At 47.3% G+C, this 23,690-nt stretch overlaps 2 protein-coding genes across 3 annotated transcripts in view; one reads left to right on the plus strand and one right to left on the minus strand.

Moving 5' to 3' along the window:
• TNN (tenascin N) overlaps positions 1–19,789 on the minus strand; it is a 29,922-nt gene extending 10,133 nt beyond the window's left edge. The window contains exons 1-7 of one of the 2 annotated variants that reach the window (XM_054073785.1): positions 19,148–19,789; positions 11,061–11,515; positions 9,699–10,076; positions 5,963–6,226; positions 4,899–5,084; positions 4,305–4,394; positions 2,395–2,658 (exon numbers count right to left, since the gene is read on the minus strand). In XM_054073785.1, coding sequence (XP_053929760.1) covers positions 2,395–2,658; positions 4,305–4,394; positions 4,899–5,084; positions 5,963–6,226; positions 9,699–10,076; positions 11,061–11,472 — 1,594 coding nt within the window. In that variant the 5' untranslated portion in view covers positions 11,473–11,515; positions 19,148–19,789. Of the gene's footprint in view, positions 1–2,394; positions 2,659–4,304; positions 4,395–4,898; positions 5,085–5,962; positions 6,227–9,698; positions 10,077–11,060; positions 11,519–19,147 lie in introns of both variants that reach the window. The other variant, XM_054073786.1, reaches the window with a different exon arrangement.
• Positions 19,790–19,948: 159 nt separating this feature from the next.
• MRPS14 (mitochondrial ribosomal protein S14) lies at positions 19,949–23,548 on the plus strand. Its single transcript, XM_054073556.1, has 3 exons — positions 19,949–20,044; positions 21,014–21,172; positions 23,076–23,548. Exons 1-3 carry the CDS (start codon positions 20,006–20,008, stop codon positions 23,256–23,258), a joined length of 381 nt encoding a protein of 126 aa, XP_053929531.1. The 5' UTR covers positions 19,949–20,005; the 3' UTR covers positions 23,259–23,548.
• Positions 23,549–23,690: the final 142 nt, after the last annotated feature.

Genomic DNA, 23,690 nt, shown 5'->3' on the forward strand with positions numbered 1-23,690 from the left:
TCTTTAGCTACAAACCATATTTTGATCACGCAGTGATCACGAGTGGGACTCGCTTAACCGACAGTTAAGCGAGTCCCACGGATACCACTCTCTGTGGCCCCCAACTTTTGCAGGGACAGTCAGGAGCGAAGAACATGGGTTGTCCCGGTGAGGCTACACTTACTCCTTCCCCTCAAGGGCCCTGTGACTTCCTTCCATTTCTCATCCTTTATTTCTTATCAAGGATGGGCCTGGGCCTGACCTACAAAGCTGGGAGGTACCCATTCTGAGGGCTTTTCCTCGCAGCTGCAACCACAGGGCTCTTTGGCAACAAAAGCAGGGTCAGCCCTGCACAGGCAGACAGGAAAGTCCATGCAGAATATGGTGTCATCAGCTTTTGCTTTCTGAATATCACAACCTCTTGTCTGGGTTGCTCTGGGAAACAACCCCCTAAAAAAAAAAAATCACCTGCTCAGAATCTCTGCCTGAAACGCAGTTCTCTTAGAGCGAGATTATTTCATATTGAAGCCAACTTACTACCTGTCACAGCTTTGTCGTCTGCTGGGCTCCCCTCTCTGCCCAGAGGCCAGTGGCACATATTTTTCTTGGCTTCAGTCCTGTCAGAGCAGTGACGCCCTTGTCCTTCCCCACTTCCATGTTGTTTGAGTCCCCCTCAGTTGCACTGTATCCCACCAAACACCTATCTCCTGTTCCAGGAGATCATGCCTTCTGTCAGCCGTCTGGCAGCTACGTGGACACCACGCTGACGGTTTCTTAAACGAAGGTGCGAAGAACCAGGCAACAACACTAGTGAGGACTATGTTCCCATTCTCCAACACACAAAAAAAAAAGTCACTTCCAGTCTTCTCCCCTTATCACAACCCTTGCCCGGATCTTATCACAGATGGAAACATGTCACCAGTCTTCAAGACCCTCAAGTCACTATCACAACACAGCCTGTGGGAATGTGGCCCTTAAAGGTAAACCCAACAATCCGTGACCTATACAGGGAGCATGTTTTGTTGGTTGGGATTTTTCATCAAACTGCTAAATACATCTCAGTAGCCTGAGCACCGAAGGACTTGCAGATGCCTCCCAAATTATTGGAGCAGCACTTCCTATTCTGCTGCGGGCTGTGAACTCCAGGGCACAAATGATTTACCACACATCAGCTATGCTAAAAGTTGTAATTCTCCACCTGTGTGTGCTAATCTCACTTCTTTTGTGAGATAAAATTACATTACTTCTCATTTTAATCAAAGATGATGAGGCTTGTTTGTCACCCTAGAGCAGTACAGACTGGGAATGTGTATTTGAATAATCACAGCTCAGCCAGTTAGCAGTAGAAGATGCTCACCTGTGGCAAGAAAGGCAAGTGAATGATTTCTCTTGTGCGGTATGAAAATCAAGTTTGTTCTTTAGTTCTAATTGTCCTGCAGCTGGGTATGCGCTGTGCCTCTATGCACATGCCATGCATTTAACTCACTGACTCCCTGGATGGTTGAGGAGCTCCCCAGCCACTCACCAGCATCAGCGAGGACATGGGCTGGCTTGAGACAACGGACCAGCTGGGAAGTAGGTGATCGACAGAGCTTCATAATTAAGCATATGACTGATCCTTACCGATCCTTTCTGAGTAGGAGCTTAAGACAGTCCTACAAATTCCCTGAGGCGGCTCCTGATGCTTAAATGTCTTGGTTAACACCCTGAATGAAGTACCCCAAACACTCCCCTAGGTAATCTCTGCTGTAGAAATGCACATAGATCAGACGTTTGCATACAGTCAGTAGAAACCGCTCCTGCACACGCAGCCACACTGGACCATGGCTGGCTGGATTACAAGAAATAAGCAGTACAGTGGTTTGAAGAGTTTGCCAAACCAGCTGCAGACGCTGCCACGAGCATCCTTACAAAAGAGGCTCTCTAGTCACCAAGGCACAGCAAACAAACGTCCTTTTCCAGAGATTTGATTCCCTGCGTGGTTCTTAATTTATGCCACAGTCTTAATAAGTTTGTCTTTCCTTTTTAACAAAGGCTGTTGTGATGATCTGCACAAACCACGTATGAGCTCACCGTCCTGTTGGGCAAGGCCACAGCAGTCAGCCTGGAGGTGGTTTCTGGCATTTTAAATGCAAGGCATGTATTACACATTCCAGCGCTCAGGCTTTAGCTGGGGCCGTGTTCCACTGTTCCCTGTCCCGATAGTAACTGGTGCCTTGCCGTAGGGCCTGCCCAGACGGGACTCAAAACAGACGCTGAGCTGGAGACTTGTTCAGCCACACTAGTAGGAATGACATGGCTGTTTTGCCTCACTAGAAGTCCACATAAAGCAGGAGAAGCTTTACCAAAAAATGTAGAATTGATGAAGGAGTTTGAAATTCAGCTCCCTCTGCCCCGGCCGCTGCTACAACTTACCTGTCACAGCTCTGGCGCTTGCCTTCTTGCTCCGCTGGGGTCCCTTCTCTGCCCAGAGGTGGATGGCATATTCAATGCCTGGCTTCAGATGCAGTAAGGTGACGGTGTCATTTTCACTCCCCACCGCTATTTCCTCGACGCTCCCTTCAGCTGAGGTGTATCTCACCACGTACCTGTCTATGGGAGCCTCGACTTTATGCCAGGAGACAGTGGCTGTATCCTCTGTCACTCGGTCAGTGGTCACGTTGGTTGGGCTATCAAGGCCTGAAAGAACATTTCAAAGTGCAGGATTAGGGAAATTACTACAGCACCTGTCAGGGCATGTGCCCATTTCCTTCATTTTTCCTCGCTGCTTTGGCCAGCTAAAAACAGAGTCACGCGGGTTCCTCTTACAGCCACTCAAGAAAGAAAGCCATCCATAAGAAACCAGCACGGTGAGAGCGTGGAGAAAGCAGGACTGTTCACCGCCTAGATGAAACTTTCCACTATTTTCTGCAGGAAGAGCTTCCAGGCTACCTGCTTCACCCTCCATGGGTAATAAACCTTGAGCATTACCTTTTGCTTGCCCTCCTCACAGCGCTGAGCATAGCCCCCACCCTTTCTCTGCCTCCAGCGTCAGACATTTGTTGCTCCTCCCTTTCTCCCTACCCACAGGACCTGTCTCCCAGACTCCCCCAAGGCTTCTGCTGTTCTAGGTGGTGAATCAGAGTTTAGTGGTAGCTCTTGCAGTAGCTGGTATTTGTCTTGGTCACAGCTCCTAAACTGCAGGAATGATATCAGAATGTGAGCAGATTACTCATTGTGGATTTGTTTTTCCTTTTAAAGAATTTTTACAGCCCCCATGTCTGGGAGGAACAGCCTGAAAACACAAGCCAAGGGTGTTCCAAATAATCAGAATCCACAAAGGGAAGAAAAGCAGCTTTACAATGGCAATAGGAAGGTTGTAGGTTTTGTTGCTTTTAATCAATTTTCTTTTAATGGAATAATTTACAAGACAATCTCTGAAATGTCAGGCCTGACTTGGGTTTTTTCAGTCTTTGGAGCACTCTTACCCTTTTGCAAAAGAGCTGAATTTCGGTTTGCAGAACCTTACAGGTAGAACAAGAGTTGAAAATTCTCTTAAGTCTGTTTTTCAGTAGCTCAAAAATATTCTGCCGTGTTTTTGAAAAGCCTGAAGCATCAGTGAACCAACAAGGTTTCCAAATCTACTGTAACATTCTGGTCTGGAATAGCTGGGCTGCCAGTTACAGGAAAACAAGTGTCAAACTGCCAGGCCTTCGGAGCTGTAAGCAGGCACCGGTGTGCCAAGCTGCTCTTCAGCCCAACTGTTCTGTTCACAGTCTGGTGAAGAGAAAAATAACGATGGAGCCAGGCAACACAGGAAGGAAGAAGAACTTATCCTCTTCATTATTGCTCCTGGGCTCACAGACCGGACAAAGCAGCAGCAGCCAACAGCTGCGAAGCAGTCAGCGGCCGCTGCCCAGAGGATCCACGAGGAAGGGCCGTACCCAGACGACAGATCACCGTGCTAGGTTTAAGCAATGATCTAGTTAGGGAAGTCATGAGCCAGCAAACTTTGAGCTACTGCTGGGCCTAGCTCTGAGCTGGGTGGAGGGTTGTTATCACAACACCAGCCAGCTTACTACGCTTGCCCTGTGTCTCGCTGGAGCCGCTTGTCCAGTTAAGGGTGAAATTACTGTAGGCTAAAAACCAAGCCAGACCACTGCGCTAAGGCCAAGGTTAGTGTTTCATATACAATGCAGGCAAGCTTAAACACGACATAAGCAGACCTGGCTGCAGATCACGCAGGAAGAAGCGGCCAGCTGTGCACCTTCTGTGCTGCCATCTCGACAGATCTGTCCACAGAACCTATAGTAACATCACTATTTGAAAAAGAAACTTTCACGTACCAGTCCTACCAGTCACCGAGGATGGTTTCCCTTCTGCATTGTCTTTCACAGGTATGACAGTGACCTCGTACTCTGTGCCAGGTTTCAAGCCTATAAAGAGAAAAAGAGAGCATTACCAACAATTAGGGAAGATAGTAATTTTTCTTAAAGAAAGCTCTTTTATTTAGTCTATCCAGCTCTAGGTTTGTAGTAGAGAGAAACTTAAAGTTTAGTTTTCTATCTAACTTCCTTTAGTCTTGAGAATGCCTTGATAGACATTCTGGTCCAGGCTTGCCCTTAGGGCACGCATTGACTACCACAAATAGGGAGCACTATCAGCTCTGAAACAGAAGAATATACTGTATTCCTAACAAGGACAGAATTAAAGTCGAATTAATATGCCTTGAAGCTTGCTGTCCTCCAGAGGCAGAAGCTTTCTCCCTGCAGAGACAGGTATCATTATGGCATAAAGGGAACTCCAAAAGATCTCACCGTGGTAGGCATAAGGTGAAGGAAAACTGGCCATCCGCACACAAGAGAAGAATCATCTCAGGACCACAGCCTCACCAATCATCACTCCTCCCTGCCTAGTATGGAATACCCGCTGGTACTCACCAGTCACAAAGTGTCTGCTCTTAGGGTCATTGCTTTTGGGAACTATGACCTGCTTTTCATCCATCTCCACCAGGGATCTGAACTTCAGCTTGTAGTAATCCACATCTGTTGGTGGGTTCTCCCATTCCACTTCCAGGGAGTGCTCCATCTCCTCCGTCACCCAGATGGCATTGAGGGCAGAGAGGACTGGGGAGGACAGGAGAGGGCCGTGAGGAGGCAGATCAGCATCAAAAGATGACTATAAGATAGGAAGCTGCTAAACAGCCCCTTCTTCCTCCCCAGTCATCTACACTGAGACCTGAGGAGCTTTTCTGAGCCAAGCTGAAGAGTTAAGCCAGTACAGCACAATCATTACTTCAACAGGCTTAATTTTTTCCATGGTAACACTCCAGCGTGAGGGTTTTCTGGCTCTCAGCTTCCACCTGTTGTGCTAGAAGTAAGAAAAACGTCAAAATAACCAAACTTTTCTCTATTTTTGCCAAGTGCAGGCAGATAGCATATTATCAGCTGCTAACAAAATGCCATCTCACTTCTAGAGAGAGAGAGAATGTGTCAAATATGCGGTCTTTGCACAGCCAGCCTCCTAGCCCCAGCAGCATCAGGCTTTTTCAGTCCTGGGAAGACTACCAGGGAACTTGCTGCTGCAGGCATCTTTGGCAAATTAGTACCTAGGATCTGCATACTGCTGACTTGAATTCTGCTTCCAGTCAAACAGTGCATTTTTCTTATTAGCGTGCTGGACTTGTGCTGCATGCTTCCATTCCTGCTCCTTGCAGCAAGCAATTTTATGTATTCCTTGGAATTCAGGAGTGTCAATGCAAGCAGGATTTGGACAACATAAAGGGAGAGATAGGAAATTGGCAATACTCTCAGCCCCATATTTGGAAAAAGATTCTCCAGAAGAGAACGATGACAAAAAAATGCATCTGAGACAGGGAGGAGAAAGTGCTCTCCAGCACTCTGACAGGATGTCACAGACCTGCAAAGCCAAACAATTCACTCCACTTGTTTGAATCTATCTTTAAAGACTCAGAGCTCTGAAGAAAAAGACTGCCTGCTCCTACCTGTACTTGCTTCGAGATACTTGGGCTCACTGGCAATCCCCTTCTTCACATGATAAAGCGTGACATTGTACAAGGTGCTGGGGCGGAGACCCACCATCTCATAGCTGAGCTGCTCTTTGGACACAGGGACTCGTTTTGCCATTGTCTCATACCCTAACGGGTAATAGCTAATGAGGTAATTATCCACATCGATCATTTGATCCCAGCTGACAGCCAGAGAGTTCTCTGTAGAGTTCAGCAGCTGCAGGTTCTGAGGAGCAAGCACTAAAAAAGAAGCAAAGGAAAACACTACAATGAGGATGGTGTCTTAGCATTTGGTCCAGGGCTCACAAGCCCAAGCAAGACATTTTTTCGAAGCTATTCTAAATACAGAGAGAATGCAGAACTGGAACTCCCAGTCTGTGGTCATCTTGGATTTGTCCATATTTTTTCTGCCCAACAGCACATCGTTGAATACAAATGAATACTGCAGTCAGTAATAAATACAATTTCCTGGATATTTCTTTCCATCTTCTAAGCCCACACGGGCATGAGGAAAACTCATGAGAACTTTCTGAGATCATAAAGCTGCTCCTTCCAATGCCTCTAGGAAGAGAAAGGAAAGCCAAAAAACTTCTTTTCTTATCCTTGTTGGTTATTTTAAGATGTCAGCTAGTCCACATTGCTGGGGAACACAGCTTCTCCACGGCAGAGGTAGAAAACTGAGCTTTTATGAGAGAAACTCACACATGGTGCCTGGAGGAGACCTGGGCAGATCTGCAGCACATCATAAATTTCAGGACACCAACACTGCCTTAACTGTTTTGCCACAAGACAGACAGCTCATCAGCGTCTTGCAGCAGCCCCTGAAAGCAGCCTCGGAGGACATCTATCGGAAAGCTTCCCTGATTTTAAATACAAGCAAGTACATCATAAACTGATCAAACCATCTGCCAGCTCTGTTTCATTAGCAAGGCACTAACCAACAGCAAAGCACAGATGACAAGTGCCTGTAAAAAGGCAAGCAGCAGCAGCATTAGGTCAGGTAAATCCATTAAATTCTCTGCACCTGAAAGTCAGCATTCCTTCCCTTGTGACATTCCAGGCGTCAAATTCCACCCTCAATACACGCATGCTATTGCTTTTGATGAAAACTTTGTACAAAATGTGAGAGCATCCACCCTGCCTCTCCTCGTGACACAGAAGCTGGATTTGAATAATTCAGCTTTGCAGTACAATAGTAAAGGACCTTAACACACATGGGTGTGCTTTATCCCTTATCTAATCCCCTTCAGAAGAAGATTGTACCTGCCTCTCCGAAGGGGGGAGAGGTGGTGTAAAAAAACACTATCAACTGTTTAGGACAAGGCCTCAGACAGTTTGTGTTTGTGAGCAGGGCATCCTGATGAGGGGTTCCTGCCAAGGGGGTGACGCGTTGGCCTGGTGAGATCCATTTTCGCAACCTGTTTTTTAACTCTGCCCCAAGAAGCACCACAGCGGTCTTCTCCAGCTGACAGGACAAAGCCAAGCGCTTCAGGGCTGGACAAAGACGCCTGGTCAGGGTTGGGGAATTGGCCCCATGAAGATGCGAAGAGGAAAGGAGGCACCGCCTGGGCTTGATGACCCTTGCAAACCTCCTCCTCGTGCTCTCGGGCGGCAGAGGAGCTCCTTGCCCGAAGGGAAAGGTTCATCACAGGCACAGCACTAATTGCGGAGCTGAATTAGGAGGCCAGGAGCTGTGGGCTGTGCCGGAGTCTGTCTCGCCGGCTGCTCGCACCCATCAATCTCTCTCCATCAGGCAGCTTCTCCTCCGGAAGCAGGCAGAGGCTCTAATGGCCAAAGCAAGCAGGAAACGAGCTGCACGTTTATAGATGCAGCGCTGGGCTGAGAGCTCAGCCGGGGCTCGTCGGGAACCCTGGATCCCTGCAAACACCACAGGCCCTCTTTATTTTACTTTCCAATTTCCTGATTATGGCATCAACGCACAGGCTTCCTGGTGAAACGACTGTTGTGTTGAGATACCAAACAACTGTTTTCGTGGATACCCTTGTTCTAAACAGCTGGTTTATTCATCTTCAGATATCCCACAGTTCTGCTTTGGAGTTCCAGTAAACAAAGTCCAGGAAGAGCACTGGCAAATACCTGCTGTTCAATTTGTCCTCTAGTTCTCCTTCACAAGGAATTGCAGGACATTAATTACATTGTTACATGCTTGATAGTAACTTCTAGATGTTCAGACATTCCAGTTACCATGGCAATATACAACAAAATATGTTATTTCATGATCTGAGGCATGTAAAAAATGAACATAATAAAAACAATAAATAAATAAAAGCAGCGCTCAGAGTACATCTCCCAAGATGCAGAAATCTAACCCGAACTGGGACAGAAAAGGCCATTTGAAATCTATGGGAGAGGAGCACCTGACTACAGATACTGAGATGGGAACCACTTGCCTTTGGACTTAAAACAGTTTTATAAGCAGGAGTGGTGGAGTAGTGCTCCAAAACAGTAGCAAAATGGATTATGCAATAAGCATTAACGCTGTAGCGCTCCAAATCAGTAGCAAAATGGATTATGCAATATGCATTAACGCTGTAGCGCTTGCTTACCAGGACGCTTGGAGAGCACAGGCCCCTTTCACTGCCTGAAAAACACCTGCAGGTGTTGTGTAAGGAAGAAAGTCTGAGGCTGGCTGGGCAACAGTTCACTGGGAGATTTGTTTCTGTTCTGGGAAAAACAATTCCGCTTACCACTTTTGTAAAGGTGCTGCCTCCCGAGCAGCACATCCTGGTCTGCTGACAGGAGAGGAAAGGGCTGGAGCCACAGAGAAAAATCCCTGAATAGTGCAGCAGGGCAAGGAGGAGTGAGGTTTTGACACAGAGCTCTCACGTGGATGAAGAATATGAGTTCATTATCTTTAATTTAAAAGGTGAGTGTCTAAGCAGACAGGTCAGGCTTCAAAGGGAACGGATGATCCTGAGCAGAACAGATCTGCCAGGAAGGTCACTGTGAACTCGTGCTGAGTGATACCTGGTGCTCAGCGTGTGGCTCTCACCTACTTCTCCTCCACGAGGAGCTGTGAAAGATTAGACCAAGGAGTGACACGCTGAGAAGGAAACGCGGCTTCCAGAGTAAAAGGTAGAGTGCTGAAGCCTGAAGTATCAACCTGTGGTTATGGAGAGATGATGTTCTTTTCAGACAGGCATCAAACCACCCAGTTTTAAGCAGAAACTGCTGGACACACACCGCAAGGAAAGCTCAGCCGGGCTTTCGCAGGCAAATCCCAGTGCCTTGTAACAAAGCAGGATAAGGGAGAGTTTCCCCAAGACCTCACTTCGAAGGGAGGTTACTGAAAGGATATGCATCCTGTGTCTCATAGGCTTTATCAGATCAGCCACGTTACCAGCAAACATGATTTTTACCCCCTGGTGCCTCATTTGTCTGTTAAGAGACAGACTCTGGCTCCCTCTTTAACTACAGGCTCCAGACCCAGTTCCGTTCTCGCCTTCAGCTGCCACACACAGGCTTGTGCTAGCGCTGCCTTAAATTGATGTTTTCACCTTCCCCCAATTCAGAAATGTTTTCCGGGCAATTCTCGAAGGCAAAGACCGCTCAGCAGTCCTTAGTCCAGCGAGAACTCAGAGGAACATGGTGGCTCCAGGCTCAGCTAACCTGCGGGACTGACCAGATGTTTACGGGAGAGAAACTTGGAATGAACGAAAGAAGGGAGAAACACCTTACAGGCATGCCTTACCCTGGGAGCAGTCGAGGCCAAAGAAGCCATCGTGGCAGTAGCACTCTCCCGTGTCACAGAACCCGTTGCCACTGCAGTCCCCGGGACACCGTTTCTCACTGCAGTCCTCTCCAATGAACTCCTCGTAGCACCGGCAGAGCCCTCCGGCTGTGTCACAGATCCCGTTGCCGCTGCAGTTCTCGGGACAGAGCTGCTGGCTGCAGTCCTCACCGAAGTACGGCTCATGGCAGACACACGTCCCACTGTCGCAGCGTCCGCGGCCGCTGCAGTGACCGGGGCAGGCGGGCCGGGAGCAGTCGCTGCCCTCCCAGCCCTCGGCACACCGGCAGCTGCAGGAATCGTAGAGGAAAGTCCCGTGGCCGCTGCAATGGGAGACACCTGCCCAGAGCAGCACCACGAGGCACGGCACGCAGGAGAGAAAAGAGAAACAAGAAAATATCAGGAACAGATCGCGCAAAGGTACGTTCAAAGCCACCAAAGAGAAAGCGTAACTATCACTGGAAAACGTGGGCTGAAAAAGGCCTGAAAGCACCACCTTGTCCATCTGCCCCTGGTCCAGGGAGGGATCAGCTCCAACCTTGCCTTTCCCAACAAATTTGGCTGTAATCCGCCAGAATGCAGATGCCATGACCACCCCAGAGAGTTAATTAGAAAGCTTTTCGCAGCCTCTAACTTGAACCTTCCTGGCTGTAATGTAAGCTCACCCCTTCTCACCACAGTTATCATAAAGAGGAGAGCACCTTTTTCTCATCTGCTAGAGACCTTAATTTTTACTGTGAGCAAAGTCTTAGCACTTCTCCTTGTCTGTACTCTCCAAACAACACCAGTTTGTCAAATTTCTTCTCAGAGGCCATGCTGTATAAACCTTTAATCACAGGCAGAGCCAGTGGCTGCCAGTAAACATCATCACCATAAATTCTGCTCTTCTTTGAGTCAGTTGTCAAGAAGGAAATAAAAAGACAAATACTCAACAACTGCAAAATTCTGGAGGCAGAAATAAGAACGCAAAAGTCAGCAATAAGAAATGCCTCACTCATCTTCCATTTTCTCCTCCCTCAGAAATTGCTCCATTCAATCCTCCCGCTTACGCAACACTCAGGAACTGTTCCCTTCCACTTCTGGGAGATGCCTGGTGAGATTTCCCCTGTGCTGGTTCCAGAAATGGTGTGTACTCCTGCATTTTGGGACCTTCAGATTTCTTCTTACATCACAGAAACCAGAGCACCATCCCACCCATCAGACTCAAGCATTTCATTCACAGAGAACCCCCATAACTTTGACAAACAGATTCTGGTCCCCAAATCTCTGCAGTAAATAGGCTGTATCTGGGATGTAAGAGTAGATGCTGCAGTTGTTATTTACCTTGGCTTCCTCCACAGCACTTCTGAGGGCTACAGACTTCTTTAAGCTCTGCAACTTCTTTCTCAAGCTTCTCCACCCTTTCAAGCAGACCCTTAATGTGGGTCAAAGCCTCACATTCCCCTTTGGGTGCATGCACATGGATGTTGTGCCTAAAGATGATATTCTGCTCTTCGTTTTCCTCGGCATCCCCAGGATCTAGCGGCACCTCATTGTCGTCTTCATGCTGTAACGGATCTGCCTCCACCTTGATCTGGGAGGATGTGGGCAAGTCAATCTTGTAGGAGTGGCTGAAGGATATTCTTTGGCTGTTGCTGGTGCAGTTGTGAGATGCAGGTTGTTGAACAGCAGATGTCTGAAGGGCACAGCACAGCAATACTCCCACTGGGAAGGCAAGCCAGCTCTGCAAATCCATCTAGTAGACCTTCAGAGGCAACACTGATCCCTCAAAGGCACAGCTGCTTTGAAGAAGAGGAAAAACGTAGTAAGTGTGGCCATAAAATTAGTTTTCATGGTTTTCTAAAAGACAAACTCTGTTTTGCTCTAATTCAGTACTAGACTGGTCAATACCTGGGAAAAGAGTCACACTTAACGAGTTAGATACAAACTACAACCCTCCCCACCCAGGGACTTCAAGTTTGCCACTTTCAAATGAGACCTGGTGTCGTGGTCCATTGCAATTATTAACTCTGCCATAGCACCTCTCATTCCCCTGCAGTTACACAGACACTGCATCAGTCACCTAGCTGCCATCTGGATCACCTTTTTGGTCACTGTAGTCTCCATCAGCTCGCACGGTTTTCAACTAGAAGCTCGACAACTGCGCTGATGCTGTGCGCATGAAAAAATCAGAGACCTAGCATTGACCTTTCAGTACGAGAGGTTCTGGAGACAGCTTGGTTCATTTGTTCATTTTACACACATCATGAGATCTCTTCCCCAGGACACTTGCACTTCACCCATCTTTTCAGGGAGGTGTTGAAAGGGACGCCAAGAGTCAGTTTCCTACAGGGACTATAAGCATAGAACACTTCCTCAGCTAAGAGAGGTGGCTGCAGAACCTGCCAGGTGTCAGCCCCAGCCCTAGAGCTCCCACCTCTGCCTCTGCCCACTGGAGGCGGAGGACAGGTTTCTGCGCAGCTGAGGACATCTGCTTTGCAGAGGGAAGACCCAGATCTTCACTTGGTTTCGCATTTGTTATCGATTACATTTCACAGACCCCCCCACTTCGGGTACAACTGTCCTGATAAGAGCTGAACCAGCTGTCTTCAGCTTCAAGGTCTCATGTCGATGATTTCCGATTTAGTCCACCACTTCGAAAAGGCCCTTTAGGTTTAAATTATCAGGTTTTAGCCATGGGACTCAAATGATACATGAAATTAAAGCCATTCTTTACTTCTGCTGTAGTGCATTGCTTACACCATTGTCTGACCGGGGAGAATTAAAAGATTTCCTCCATTTGAAACCAACATGTTGGCACTTTGTGCGCCTGAACACTGCATTCACTTGAGGGATATCAAGTTTGTTTTGCTTCCACTCAATTGCTTGATTTACTATCTCAGCACCGGCAAGGTTCATGTGGAAGCTACTAGAGCAAATCTGTTAACACGTGGAGTGAGAGGAGGTGTTGTAAACCCGTTTGTTCCCCTGTACTTTCATCTAAAAAAAACATTCCTATCCTGCATATATAAATAGGAAGAGCTGGTTTTCAGGCTGATGAAGTCTCAAAACTAAGACTTAACGATAAATAAAAGATTACTGTTTAACTGCATTGACATTTAGAGGTCAAAACTGAAGTCCAAACATTTAGTTTAAAATCTTCAGGAGAAGACTTTAACAAAACTGTTCACTGTAAAATTTTTGTGCTGCCAACCAAGCGAGAATCTTGGACTTTAGAAACGAACGCCTCGTAGACGAGAATAACAGGAAGAAAGAAACCGAACAAATACGGGTGGAAAGACAGAAATGTAAAGTTAGAAACCTAAATTTATCAGCTGCCTTACTCAACATTACCCACTGCATCTTGGCATTAGTGGTTGATGTCAGTCTGCACAGGAGGCGATATATACTTGATTAGATACCCAGCATTTCATATCACAGGACGCAAACACAAAATGCCACCATATGTGTCCTTACTAAGCAGTCGTGTTATTCATTGCGCAAGAGGATGAAAAAACATTACTTAAGTGCTAAATTAGGTAATGCGATAACTCAAAAGCATTTGGACAATATGTATCCATAGCAACAGCACATCCAAACTCAGATAATAGCACTGCCCCAGATAATACTCTTTCGAAGTAGCAAAGGACTCCACTCCTAAAGAACCATACTAAGCTTTTAGCTCCTCTGCCATATCCATTACAATCACATTTCTGAAAGTCATACAGTCCTGCGTTATGATGAAAATCAACTGCTTCTGTGAAATATCCTTATATGTTCTAAATGTCTCCCAAAACTTTGGAAGTATCCCTGCTGTTAGGTTCACGCCCCACCGTTGGTAGCACAGCACCAGGGAGGTGTCCATGCTCAGAAACACGAGGCTTTAGTTGTTAAACACCGAAACAAAGCCACACCACCATCAGAAACACAGATTATACATGCCTGTACCTATAGGACAGGCCACTCTAGCGCCAGCCCATCTCTCTTCAAGGAGAATCATCACTGACATCAGCCAAAACAGGGTATGGATTTCAAGATTCAGCCTACGATTCTTTCTCCTACAAAAGTTAAATAAAATCAGGGAGTCATCTCTCTTGTTTATTCTCAAACAGTACGTAGTTTGGGGTGGGGTTTTTTTTTCCCAGTTGGCAATTACCTGATCTACTAAATTTAACTTACTGTAAGAGAAAAGAAGGGGAGGGAAGCCCATTGCCCAGCTGAGGCAGGGCTTCTTCCCTATATCCATCTCCTGAGGTTTTGCAGATACCGGTTTGTGAGCGAAGATGCAGCTTTCCCACCCTGACCCAGCTGCTCTCCTGTTTCCCCAAGACCCCCCTCCCTCAGAGGCCACATTAACTATACCTTTCTTTTTCTGCTGTGCAGCCTTCTGGAACAAACCAAGTCTTAAGAGATTCCTTCAAAGCTCTGAACACATCTAATGCCTGCATTCTACACGTTCTCACCATAGTCCACTGCAGGAAATCCCAAAAGCTTCGTTTTGTGGGTTTTACTCCCGATACCCTGGGGAGTAAAACCCCAAACCAACACCCCCATACACACAAAATCCCTTCTCTCAACATCAAGCGCTGAGTAGCATTCTGTTGTAACATGATGTCATTACAAATTAGGGCTTCATGAGAACCACAAATTGATCTCAGATTGTTTTCCTGGGCCCGGAGATCGTTCTGGAGGAAAAAAAACTCAACATAAGCATTTCTGTCAAGCATAATGAAAGAGGAGGACAGCTTTTTTGGCTTCTTCATCATGTAATAAAGATTTGCCCCCGCTGTTAAAAAGACTGAGTTTAACCGACTCTTTGTGGAGGGTATCGTGTCGTAAGACATACCCGGCAATCACAGCAGAGTAGGGAAATGACAGATTGAGGAAAGAATGCCTCACACTCAGACCTAAGAGGCACAGAATATTATCTTAAGCAAAGGGATGAAGAAGCGCTGCTCACATCTCTTCAGTCTTCGCAGAGGAAAGCATGGGATGATCAAAGTCAGAGAATCTTGAGTATTTATGTGGGAGACTTCAATAATCTAACTCTGAAAGTCTTTTTCCATCCTATAGGTCAGTGCTTGAAGGTCCAGGCCTTGTCCTCTGCTAGTACCCAGTCAGCCACAGGACACGCACAAGTGGAACCTTCTTCAGACAAGGCAAAAGCTGATGAGGACATGGGGGTTGATAATTACCCACCCAGGCGATATGGAGATGGGACTGAGGAGATGAATTTTGTAATTGCCAAGAAACAGTACACTGTGCAATTTTTTTGAGCACGGCATTTTGCACGCCAGGGCTGGAACAGAAGCTGCGAAGTTGTACCACGGTACTAGAGATACGAGAGCTGGCAGTTTCCTAACTGCCAAGTTAGAAAATTGACATGATTAACCATCCTCAAGCCAGGAGAAGCTTCTTGAGGAACACACAAATATTAGAAGACAGATCAGAATGTCCTAAGCAAGTTCACAGAAGCGCTGCTGACACCCAAATAACCACTTACTTAAATAACTCTCAAGACAAGCAGCGATAGACCTGTCTGACCAACACTAGTAAGGTAGCGCTTAGGCTGAAGAAACACAAGCATTCCCAATTATGGGTATTTTTCAAGCGCTCTGCCCTCAAATGGATGTTGGCCATACCCTTTAGAGCCCGGAGATGACAACGCGGGGACTGCAGTTTGTGCAGCAGCAGCCTGCAGAGAGGCACGAGGCAAAGCCATGGTCTTGGATGCAGAAGAAGATGCAGCAGCACAGAAGTTGATAAATAGCTTATCTCTGAGTAAGCGGGAATACAGCTGTGCTCCTTACATCTTGCAACAATTCTACCAATAAAGAATGACAGTAAGAAGTCAGTAACAGCAAAGAGCAGAACTCAGTTGTAAGGGCTACTGTTTTTTGTCAGTAATCTGACAAAAATGCAGGGAGGGTCCGAATATGCACAATATGGTGATACTACTAAGTTGCTAAGATGAGTAGTCCGTTTTCCTTCTGCTTTACATATTTTTCTTGGTGAAGCTGCCAACTGAGACAAGCTACTAATTTTACGGACTTTCCATGAGTGCAATGTAGCTTAACCAATTATTTGTCTTTATTTTCCATGGTGAAACTCTTCTACCGATCCAAACTAAACCTCATCTGCTATAGAAAGCTCTGCATCAGATTTTCTTTCCTTTGGCATTGGTGGCATATAAAATACATCTGGGGGCTGCCAAAGGAATCACTAAATGCAAGTGCTGTACTAAGCTAGCCCGCATTCTGTTTTCAATATTACACAATCTTTAACTCTTAAGTTAGGCGAGATGGCTTCTTCTGCAAGCATCTCTGCCTTTTTTACTTCCAGACTGAATGAACGTTACCTAACGCCACAGAAACTTGAGACGATTTGAAATCACTAGTTTCCAGTTTAAGACAATGTTTCCTCAAGCAGATCTTTGTTCTGCTGCTCAAAAGTTTTGTAACTCCTCTGTTATTTGATCAATTGTACCTATCCATTGAATGCCATTTTTATTATAACTAGTATAATCAATAAAGTCATTTAATTGTGGAAAAAGTGATACATTCAATTTTATTGGTAAAGAACTGGCTTCCACCAGAAGCAGAAAAGGTGCGCTAGAAAGCATAGGAAGAGCTTTTGGGTAAGAAAACATTGAACAATAACTAAGAGCATTTGTTGCAATTATAACATGTAAGTGTGATCGAATTCCAGTGTGATCTCATGACAAAAGGAAGGGCTTTTAAAACTGTCACACAGAAATCAGAGCCTACAAAGGAAACTGCCAGGAACAAACATTCTAAAATATTTACCTTCTAGGTTAAACTCTGGCTCTGCTAAAGCCAAAAGCAAACCTTCTATTTACTGTAGCAGATCCATGGTTTCATATGGTTGGAGACCACCTGGGAAAGCTTAAGCCCTTCAGACTGGAGTGACATTAAATACTACTATGAGTTTTGCAAGAATAATACACATCCATAATATGGGTTTATTGATGTTTGTGTAAGGCTTTCAAAGCCTTAGAGGGTATTTGCTACAGGAAGTCAGAAAGATTGGCTGGGTTTTTCATTCAGAACAAACAATAGGAATCTCAAGGAAATAAAAATACTTTTCTCTTACCCTCTCAAGTACTTTCAGCCATCTGATTCAGAGCCCTTCCGATGCAGTCACCACTTTCAAAGGTAATTTGAGCAAACGTGGAAGTCACCAGACCTTCTCCTCTCCCCAGTCCCTGCCGAATTTAAGTCCCCATGGACAGATGAAAGGAACCAATAGATGCCTCGGGGTGTTTCCCTCCCACAAACCGCCTAAGGAGTGCCCACGTTTTGGAAGCAATTCTCCCACTCAGTCTCGCACACCAGCAGAAAGAACAATTTCCTATTCGTTTCATGCTTCACTTCCAGTCAAAAGCCATAAAGCCTTTCCAGACCCATAAATCCAGCAGCAAACATCCCAGAACTATCACGAAGACCCATATATTGAAAAGTATGTTTGATGTATTAATGAAGTATTAATGCTTTTCCAAATCTGCAGCAGTTAAACACAACGCTGTATTTATCCAGTGGGATAGTTAAAAAACCCAAACATTAAGAACTTAAAAGAACACAAATTACGTGTTGTAAGCATTGTTGAAGTACCCACATGACTATTTTAACCACGTTCATTATCGAGCTCAGTTTTTAGCTTACAAACCGTCTCAGATTCTGAGCAGTCGCTCTGCTGCAGCCAGAAAATGCGCTGAGATAGCAGCAGCCTAAGGGTTATCAGCATCCATCATCGGCCCTTGGCAGTTCCAGTCGCTCTAACAAAGTGGGGAAGTCAAATACCCCTCTGAACAGCGCTAACTCACACCAGGGCTCTATGTTGTCTTTCTCAGTTTGTATTTTCTGAAGCTGTAAGCACTAAACGCTCTGTCCCGGGCAGCTCTGTTACAGTAAAGGGAAAGAAGACGCTGCAATGCGACACACGTGGTGGTCTCACACCCACAGCTGGGAAAGCGCTGAGTGCTGAGGTGATGCTCTGGAGCGAGGGAGGGCTTCGGTCCTGGCTGAAGAAACAGGTCTCCTGCCCACAGTCACCTGCTCCGCGCTCATCTGACCACCTAACGCAGTGAGACTAAGGGAAAGGGAAACCAAATACTGAAGAAATGAAGGCACAGTCTATCATCCAACCCCCCCGTCATCACTCCTGGTTCATGGCTTTATTTGTTCTGCTGATAGTCTCTACAGATCGCTTCTACCAGCTGGAAAGCTGCAAACCCAGCAAGTTACAGACAAAATCACCAGGAAACCAAGCCTGGAATTCCCTCCCTACAAACACCCAAAAACTACTTCCGAGTCAGTCACACATCAACAGCCCACATGACTGGGAAGCACAGGGGCAAACTGCCCAGGTTTCGGAGACCGGATGCTCATCGAAGGGTCGCAGAGTCCTTTCTGCTGCTGCAGTTTCCCTCACACAACATTAAAAGCAGCCTTTCAGCTTCCCAGAGAATGAAAGGAGCAGAGAGAGGCGGGAAAGGAGGCCAGTAACAAGCATCTCGCCTGCCGGTGGCTGATTGGAACCATCTAAAGCTATAAGTGAAAATAGCTATCCCTTTACGCCAGTTTAACACTCTGTGTAACAGGCAGTAGTGGTTTCAGCTCAGCACATCCGCAGGACAAAAGCCTTCAGGGCAGCGAACACCTGGCTGGCAAGGAAGAGGAACTCTGAACCAACTGTGGAGAATTAACCACTACATCAGCACCAAAACCAGCCTTTTCCCACTGATCACCTCCCCCTGCACCGGCAGCTTAGGTGGGTAAGTTACTGTGACTCCTGCTGCTGCTTATTACAGTGTGGATAATAAAATCCAGCTGCATCAGCCTGCTAATTTGGCCACTGCTTCCATACTACACCTACGTAGCTCCGAACCGTTATAATACACCCGGCACCCCGGCTTGACTAACTGAGAGAATCCTGCATCTCACATGACTTCTTGGTTATAGCGGCAAGCTGATAGGGGTGGAAAAATCTATCAAAATGATCAATTCAACATCAAAAACTTGGATGTTCTCCCTGAAATCAGGACACAGGGTTATTTTATTAGAGAAGGACCATTTCTCTCATAAAACAACAGGGCAGCTAAGAGCAACAAAAGCAGAGTTTCCAATATATTTTGCACTTTTCAGGCTTGCGATTGTTCAATTTTGTCTGTCGAACACTGTAATTTACCCAAAACTCATGAGTTTAAAAAAATGCAAGATGCTGATACAAATTTAGGGCTATCCCTTGGCAGTAAGCAGGCACAGGAGCAAACGCAAAGCCAGGCTTAGGGAAGCAGCTGGCAGATAACCCACACACGGCAGTGAGAGCTTTCCTGGTGGGATCCCATTGGAACCCCAAGCCGGGCCCAAGGCTTTCTGTGGGGGATGCTCTCATGACTCAGAACTTCTTACCCAAACACCATCCAAGTTTCTTCTCCTTCCTGTCCCTTTCCTTCCTCAGCTGCCACTGGGAACCGTTTCACACCGCTGACATTTGCTCTCCCCTGGATCCCGCAGCGCTGCGCGGCAACTTCTGCGTAAGCGTGCGGCAAACCGAGCCAGAGCTCAAACGCGAGGTCAGCGGGGCTGGAGCCAGCTCCAAATTAGCAGGAGATGAGACTGTTGTCCAGTTCATAATAACATTGAAATTAGTCCTCGGAGAGTAACAGAATGTGCATTTATACACACGCGTGTGGTACTGGGGATGTCGGCAAATCGACTCTCTCGGGCTCATTTTGGGCTTTGAGGTGGTGAGCATCCTTCCCCAGGGCCGGGCAACGCCAGGAGGGATATCCATGGATCCTGGCAGCGAGACGGGACACAACAGACCTCCCTCCTTACATGCACGTGGATAAACTTCCCCAGAAACCTTACGCACATTCTATTACCTCCAGAGGACTAATTTCGATGTTATTATGAGCTTCATAAAGAGTCAAATCTCCCGCTGGTTTGGAGCTGCTCCAGCCCTGCCCGACCCCGCCTGTGAGGGGCAGAGGCTGCGAGCAGCGGCGGTCCCGCAGCCCCTCTGTTCGGCACAGACCACACTGAACACAGCGCCTTCTCCTCCGCAGAGAATGAGCAGTGCCGGCAAAAACAGCCTTATTTAAACCATACTACTCCGCTCCGGGCGGCGGGAGCTGATTGGGCGGGACGAGGGGTCAGGGGGCGGGGCGGGGGCGGTGCAGAGGGCGGGGCGGGGTCAGGGGGCGGGGCGGGGGGGTCAGAGGGCGCCGCGCTGCGCAGGCGCGGGAGCGCGTGTGGCGCTGCGGGATGATGGCGGCGCGGTGGGTGCTGCGGGCGGCGCGGCAGGTCAGCGGGCAGGCCGCCCTCCCTCCCTCTTGTCCTCCCTCCCTCCTTCCATCCCTCCTTCCCTCCCATCCTCTTTCCCTTCCTTCCTTCCCCTTTCCTTTCCTTTCCTTTCCTTTCCTTTCCTTTCCTTTCCTTTCTTCGTTTCCTCTCTTTCTTCCTCCCTTCCCCGCTCCCCGGCAGCCCCGGGGATGGGGTGGATGGAGCTCGGGGCGGTTCTAGGGCCGCGGTACCTGTTCCCGCAGCACCTGGGACGGGGTCGGGACAATTGTGGCAGCTCGGAAGAGTCGTAAAGCCTTACGGGGAGCAGCTGAGGGAGCGGGGGTTGTTCAGCCTGGAGAGGAGGAGGCTGAGGGGAGACCTCATCGCTCCCTACAACTGCCTGAAAGGAGGTCGTAGAAAGGAGGGAGCTGGGCTCTTCTCCGAAGTGAGAGGACCAGAGGGAATGGTCTCAAGCTGTGCCAGGGGAGGGTCAGAGTGGGCATCAGGGAAAACTTTGTCACCGAAAGGGTTCTCAGGCTCTGGCAGAGGCTGCCCAGGGAGGGGGTGGAGTGCCCGTCCCTGGAGGGGTTTAAAAGACGGGCAGATGAAGTCCTCAGGGATGCGGTTTAGTAGTGGACAGGGATGGTTGGACTCTATGATCTCAAAGGCCTTTTGCAACCAAACCCATCTACGAATCATGGAAACTCTGCTTGGTTTTGTTATAATGGCTTTGAATCGGAAGGGGGAAGATTTAGATTGGACATTAGGGAGAAATTCTTCACGATGAGGGTGGGGAGACCCTGGCTGAGGGAAGCTGTGGCTGCCCCATCCCCGGAGGTGTTCAGGGCTGGGCTGCATGGGGCTTGAAGCAACCTGATCCAGTGGGAGATGTCCCTGCCCATGGCAGGGGGTGGAATGGGATGGGCTTTGAGGTCCTTTCCCACCCAAACTATTCTATGCTTCTATGATAAACTTGGTATTTCTCACTAGGTCCTCCCCTCAGCCTGCACAGGGCAAGCGCGGGGCTACTATGTGGACTGGAGGATGCTGCGGGATGTCAAGAGAAGGAAGCTGGCATACGAGTACGCGGATGAGCGGCTCCGGATCAACGCCATCCGGAAGAACACCATCCTTCCCAAGGAGCTGCAGGTAGTGGGCAGCTGCCTGGCACAGCCAAGCAGCGGTGCCGGGGCACCAGCACTCGTGCTTCCCTGACGCATGTTGTCTGGCTATCGCGCAGGCACACTCCAAGCCTCTGGCTTTTAGGAGGGCTTACGTTGGTCGGTTTGCTTTCTAAGGAGTATCTGTAATTCTGTGTACCATGAAGTCTCATTTTTCAGCTCACAGCTATCACTAAGAGACATTCAGGAAGCTGTATTCCTTATATTCCTGTAACACAGGGTACTATAGGGTTACTTTTACAGTTCCCTAATTAACATTTAGGGGTTTTTGCTCTTATTTAGAAACCTGGAATTCTGATCCAGTCAAACATACTAACGTGTTCAATTAGGAATGCTTTACTCCTTGCCTGGCTACAAGCATGTAAAAGCTGCATCAGATGTGGGTTAGATCTGTTCTTAACTCACACATTCACTGCCCTGCTCTTATCCTTCATCACTGAATACTAAACACATTTACAAGTATAAGGAATGCTCCTGTTTCAGTCTGGCCATGTCTAGCTCTGGCGAGATCCTTTCACCCTTAGACATCCTGGGAGAGAAAGTGTATTAATCTGCTTTTATGACTGTACCACACGCTTGGCAAGTCTCGCCTGTGTTGGATTAACCTTACAGGGCAGGGTGGGGGGAAGGATTGCAACTGGTATTCATTTGCTTTTGGTATTGTCACCTTTTGCTGTCACCAAGTCATGGCAGCAGTTGGAATGAAGAAAAAGATTGGAGGAAAGTAACTTTATTCCTCCCCTACAAAATGTTTTTGGGCTCCAGATTTAAAGTAAGTTAGGAGTTTTCTCTGAAAGCATGGATTCCTTTGTGAATGAAGTCCTAGGAATTAAATAGGTCAAAAATACTGCAAGAGTTTGGTGGTATTAGGTTGAGGACATAGGCAAAGCTATGTACACTGGCAGGATGCGCAGCTGGACAAAACCAGGAACTGAAATATGTTCTGAAGACAAGTTGTCTGACTGATCTTGCTTTTACTGAAGCTTAAAGTCACTTTGCTGCTGTCTCCATGCCATCGTCCTTGGAAGGCGAACATCAGCCTTACACTATTGCTTTTCAGCACTCCTGCAACACAACAGGAGTTGTAGTCCAGCCTTAGGCCTTTCTTTCACCTCCAGCTGTGACTTCCTAGTATGGCTGAACACAGGATTCTTTGGGCCCTTCTGTCCTTCAGAGAACAGCTTATTAAGAATGCTGTGGGAGGGGGCGCTTGCCCAGCCTCAAGCCTAAGCCTCTAGGCTGCCCTTCCTTGCCAAGCTCCCTTGTTCTTCTGACATCTCAACTGCTGCTACCTGGTGCTTTCTGAGAACTGTTGAGCTTTCTTGTATGCAGAAAGACTCTTCTAAAGTATACTTTGAGATCCCTTTTCCTGACATCAGAGCCTGGGAATGCAGTTAATAAGGAACATATGTTTAAGTTCAGTTTGACTTAAAGTACTGGCCCACCCTGCAGCATGGAGAAAGCCCAAGTGGATTTTGACTAGCTATAATTACTGGCTTGAGGTTGTTCAGTCTGTAATAAGGTTAAATTTTGTGTCTCCTAAAGGACTAGCCCACCCTGCAGCACAGACAAAGCTGAGCAGATTTTGACAAACAGTAATTACTGGCATGAGGTTGTTCAGCCTGTGTAATAAGGTTAACTTTGGGGCCTCTGTGTGGACCACTGTACATTCAATGTCAGGATTCCCAGAACGAAAGGGTCAGGTGAGGAGGACTGGCACGCATTCCTATCAAATAGCAAAGCATCCTCATGAGGTAGAAGAGGAGCCTGTGGTGGCACCTACTCCACAGATAGATTTTTAAGTCTGGCAATAGGCCCCTCAAAATCCTGGGGAACAGAGAAGAACTCAATGCTCTGATCTTCCTTTTTAGGAAGTGGCTGATAAAGAGATCGCTGCCCTGCCCCGGGACAGCTGCCCCGTGAGGATCCGAAATCGGTGTGTCCTGACATCCCGCCCTCGCGGGGTGAGGCGGAGATGGAGGCTCAGCAGAATCGTTTTCCGTCATTTTGCTGACCATGCCGAGATGTCTGGGATACAGAGAGCTATGTGGTAGATCACCGCCTGGATAAGCATTCAGCAGAAAACACAAAACAGGCTCAGTCTTTGTGTTCGAGTAATTAAAGCAAGGCTCCTGTCTCGGAGTCCAGCATCAATATCAAACTAGTAACGGATGGATGAGAAGCCATGGCCATTTACTACACAGGCTTACTGGATTGTGAGTGGTACCAGTTATCTGTACGATGCTTATCTGTATGGGAAGCAGTTTTATTCTGGGGAGGGGGAAACACTACCTGATGGTTGCAGAACTAAGCTGAGGCTTGTGAGATGGACAACATGAGAAATAAAGACATACAGCACAAGGCTCGTTTAAGCAGGTTTTTTTGCCACCGTACGGTAAGGTCACCATGGTAATTTGGGTAAAAGCATAAGTGAAATTCACAACAGGACAAAGTAGTAGTCTGCCACAAACAAGGATGAGCACAAA

This window comes from Cuculus canorus, chromosome 8 (genome assembly GCF_017976375.1).
Source record: "Cuculus canorus isolate bCucCan1 chromosome 8, bCucCan1.pri, whole genome shotgun sequence".
Taxonomy (NCBI): domain Eukaryota; kingdom Metazoa; phylum Chordata; class Aves; order Cuculiformes; family Cuculidae; genus Cuculus; species Cuculus canorus.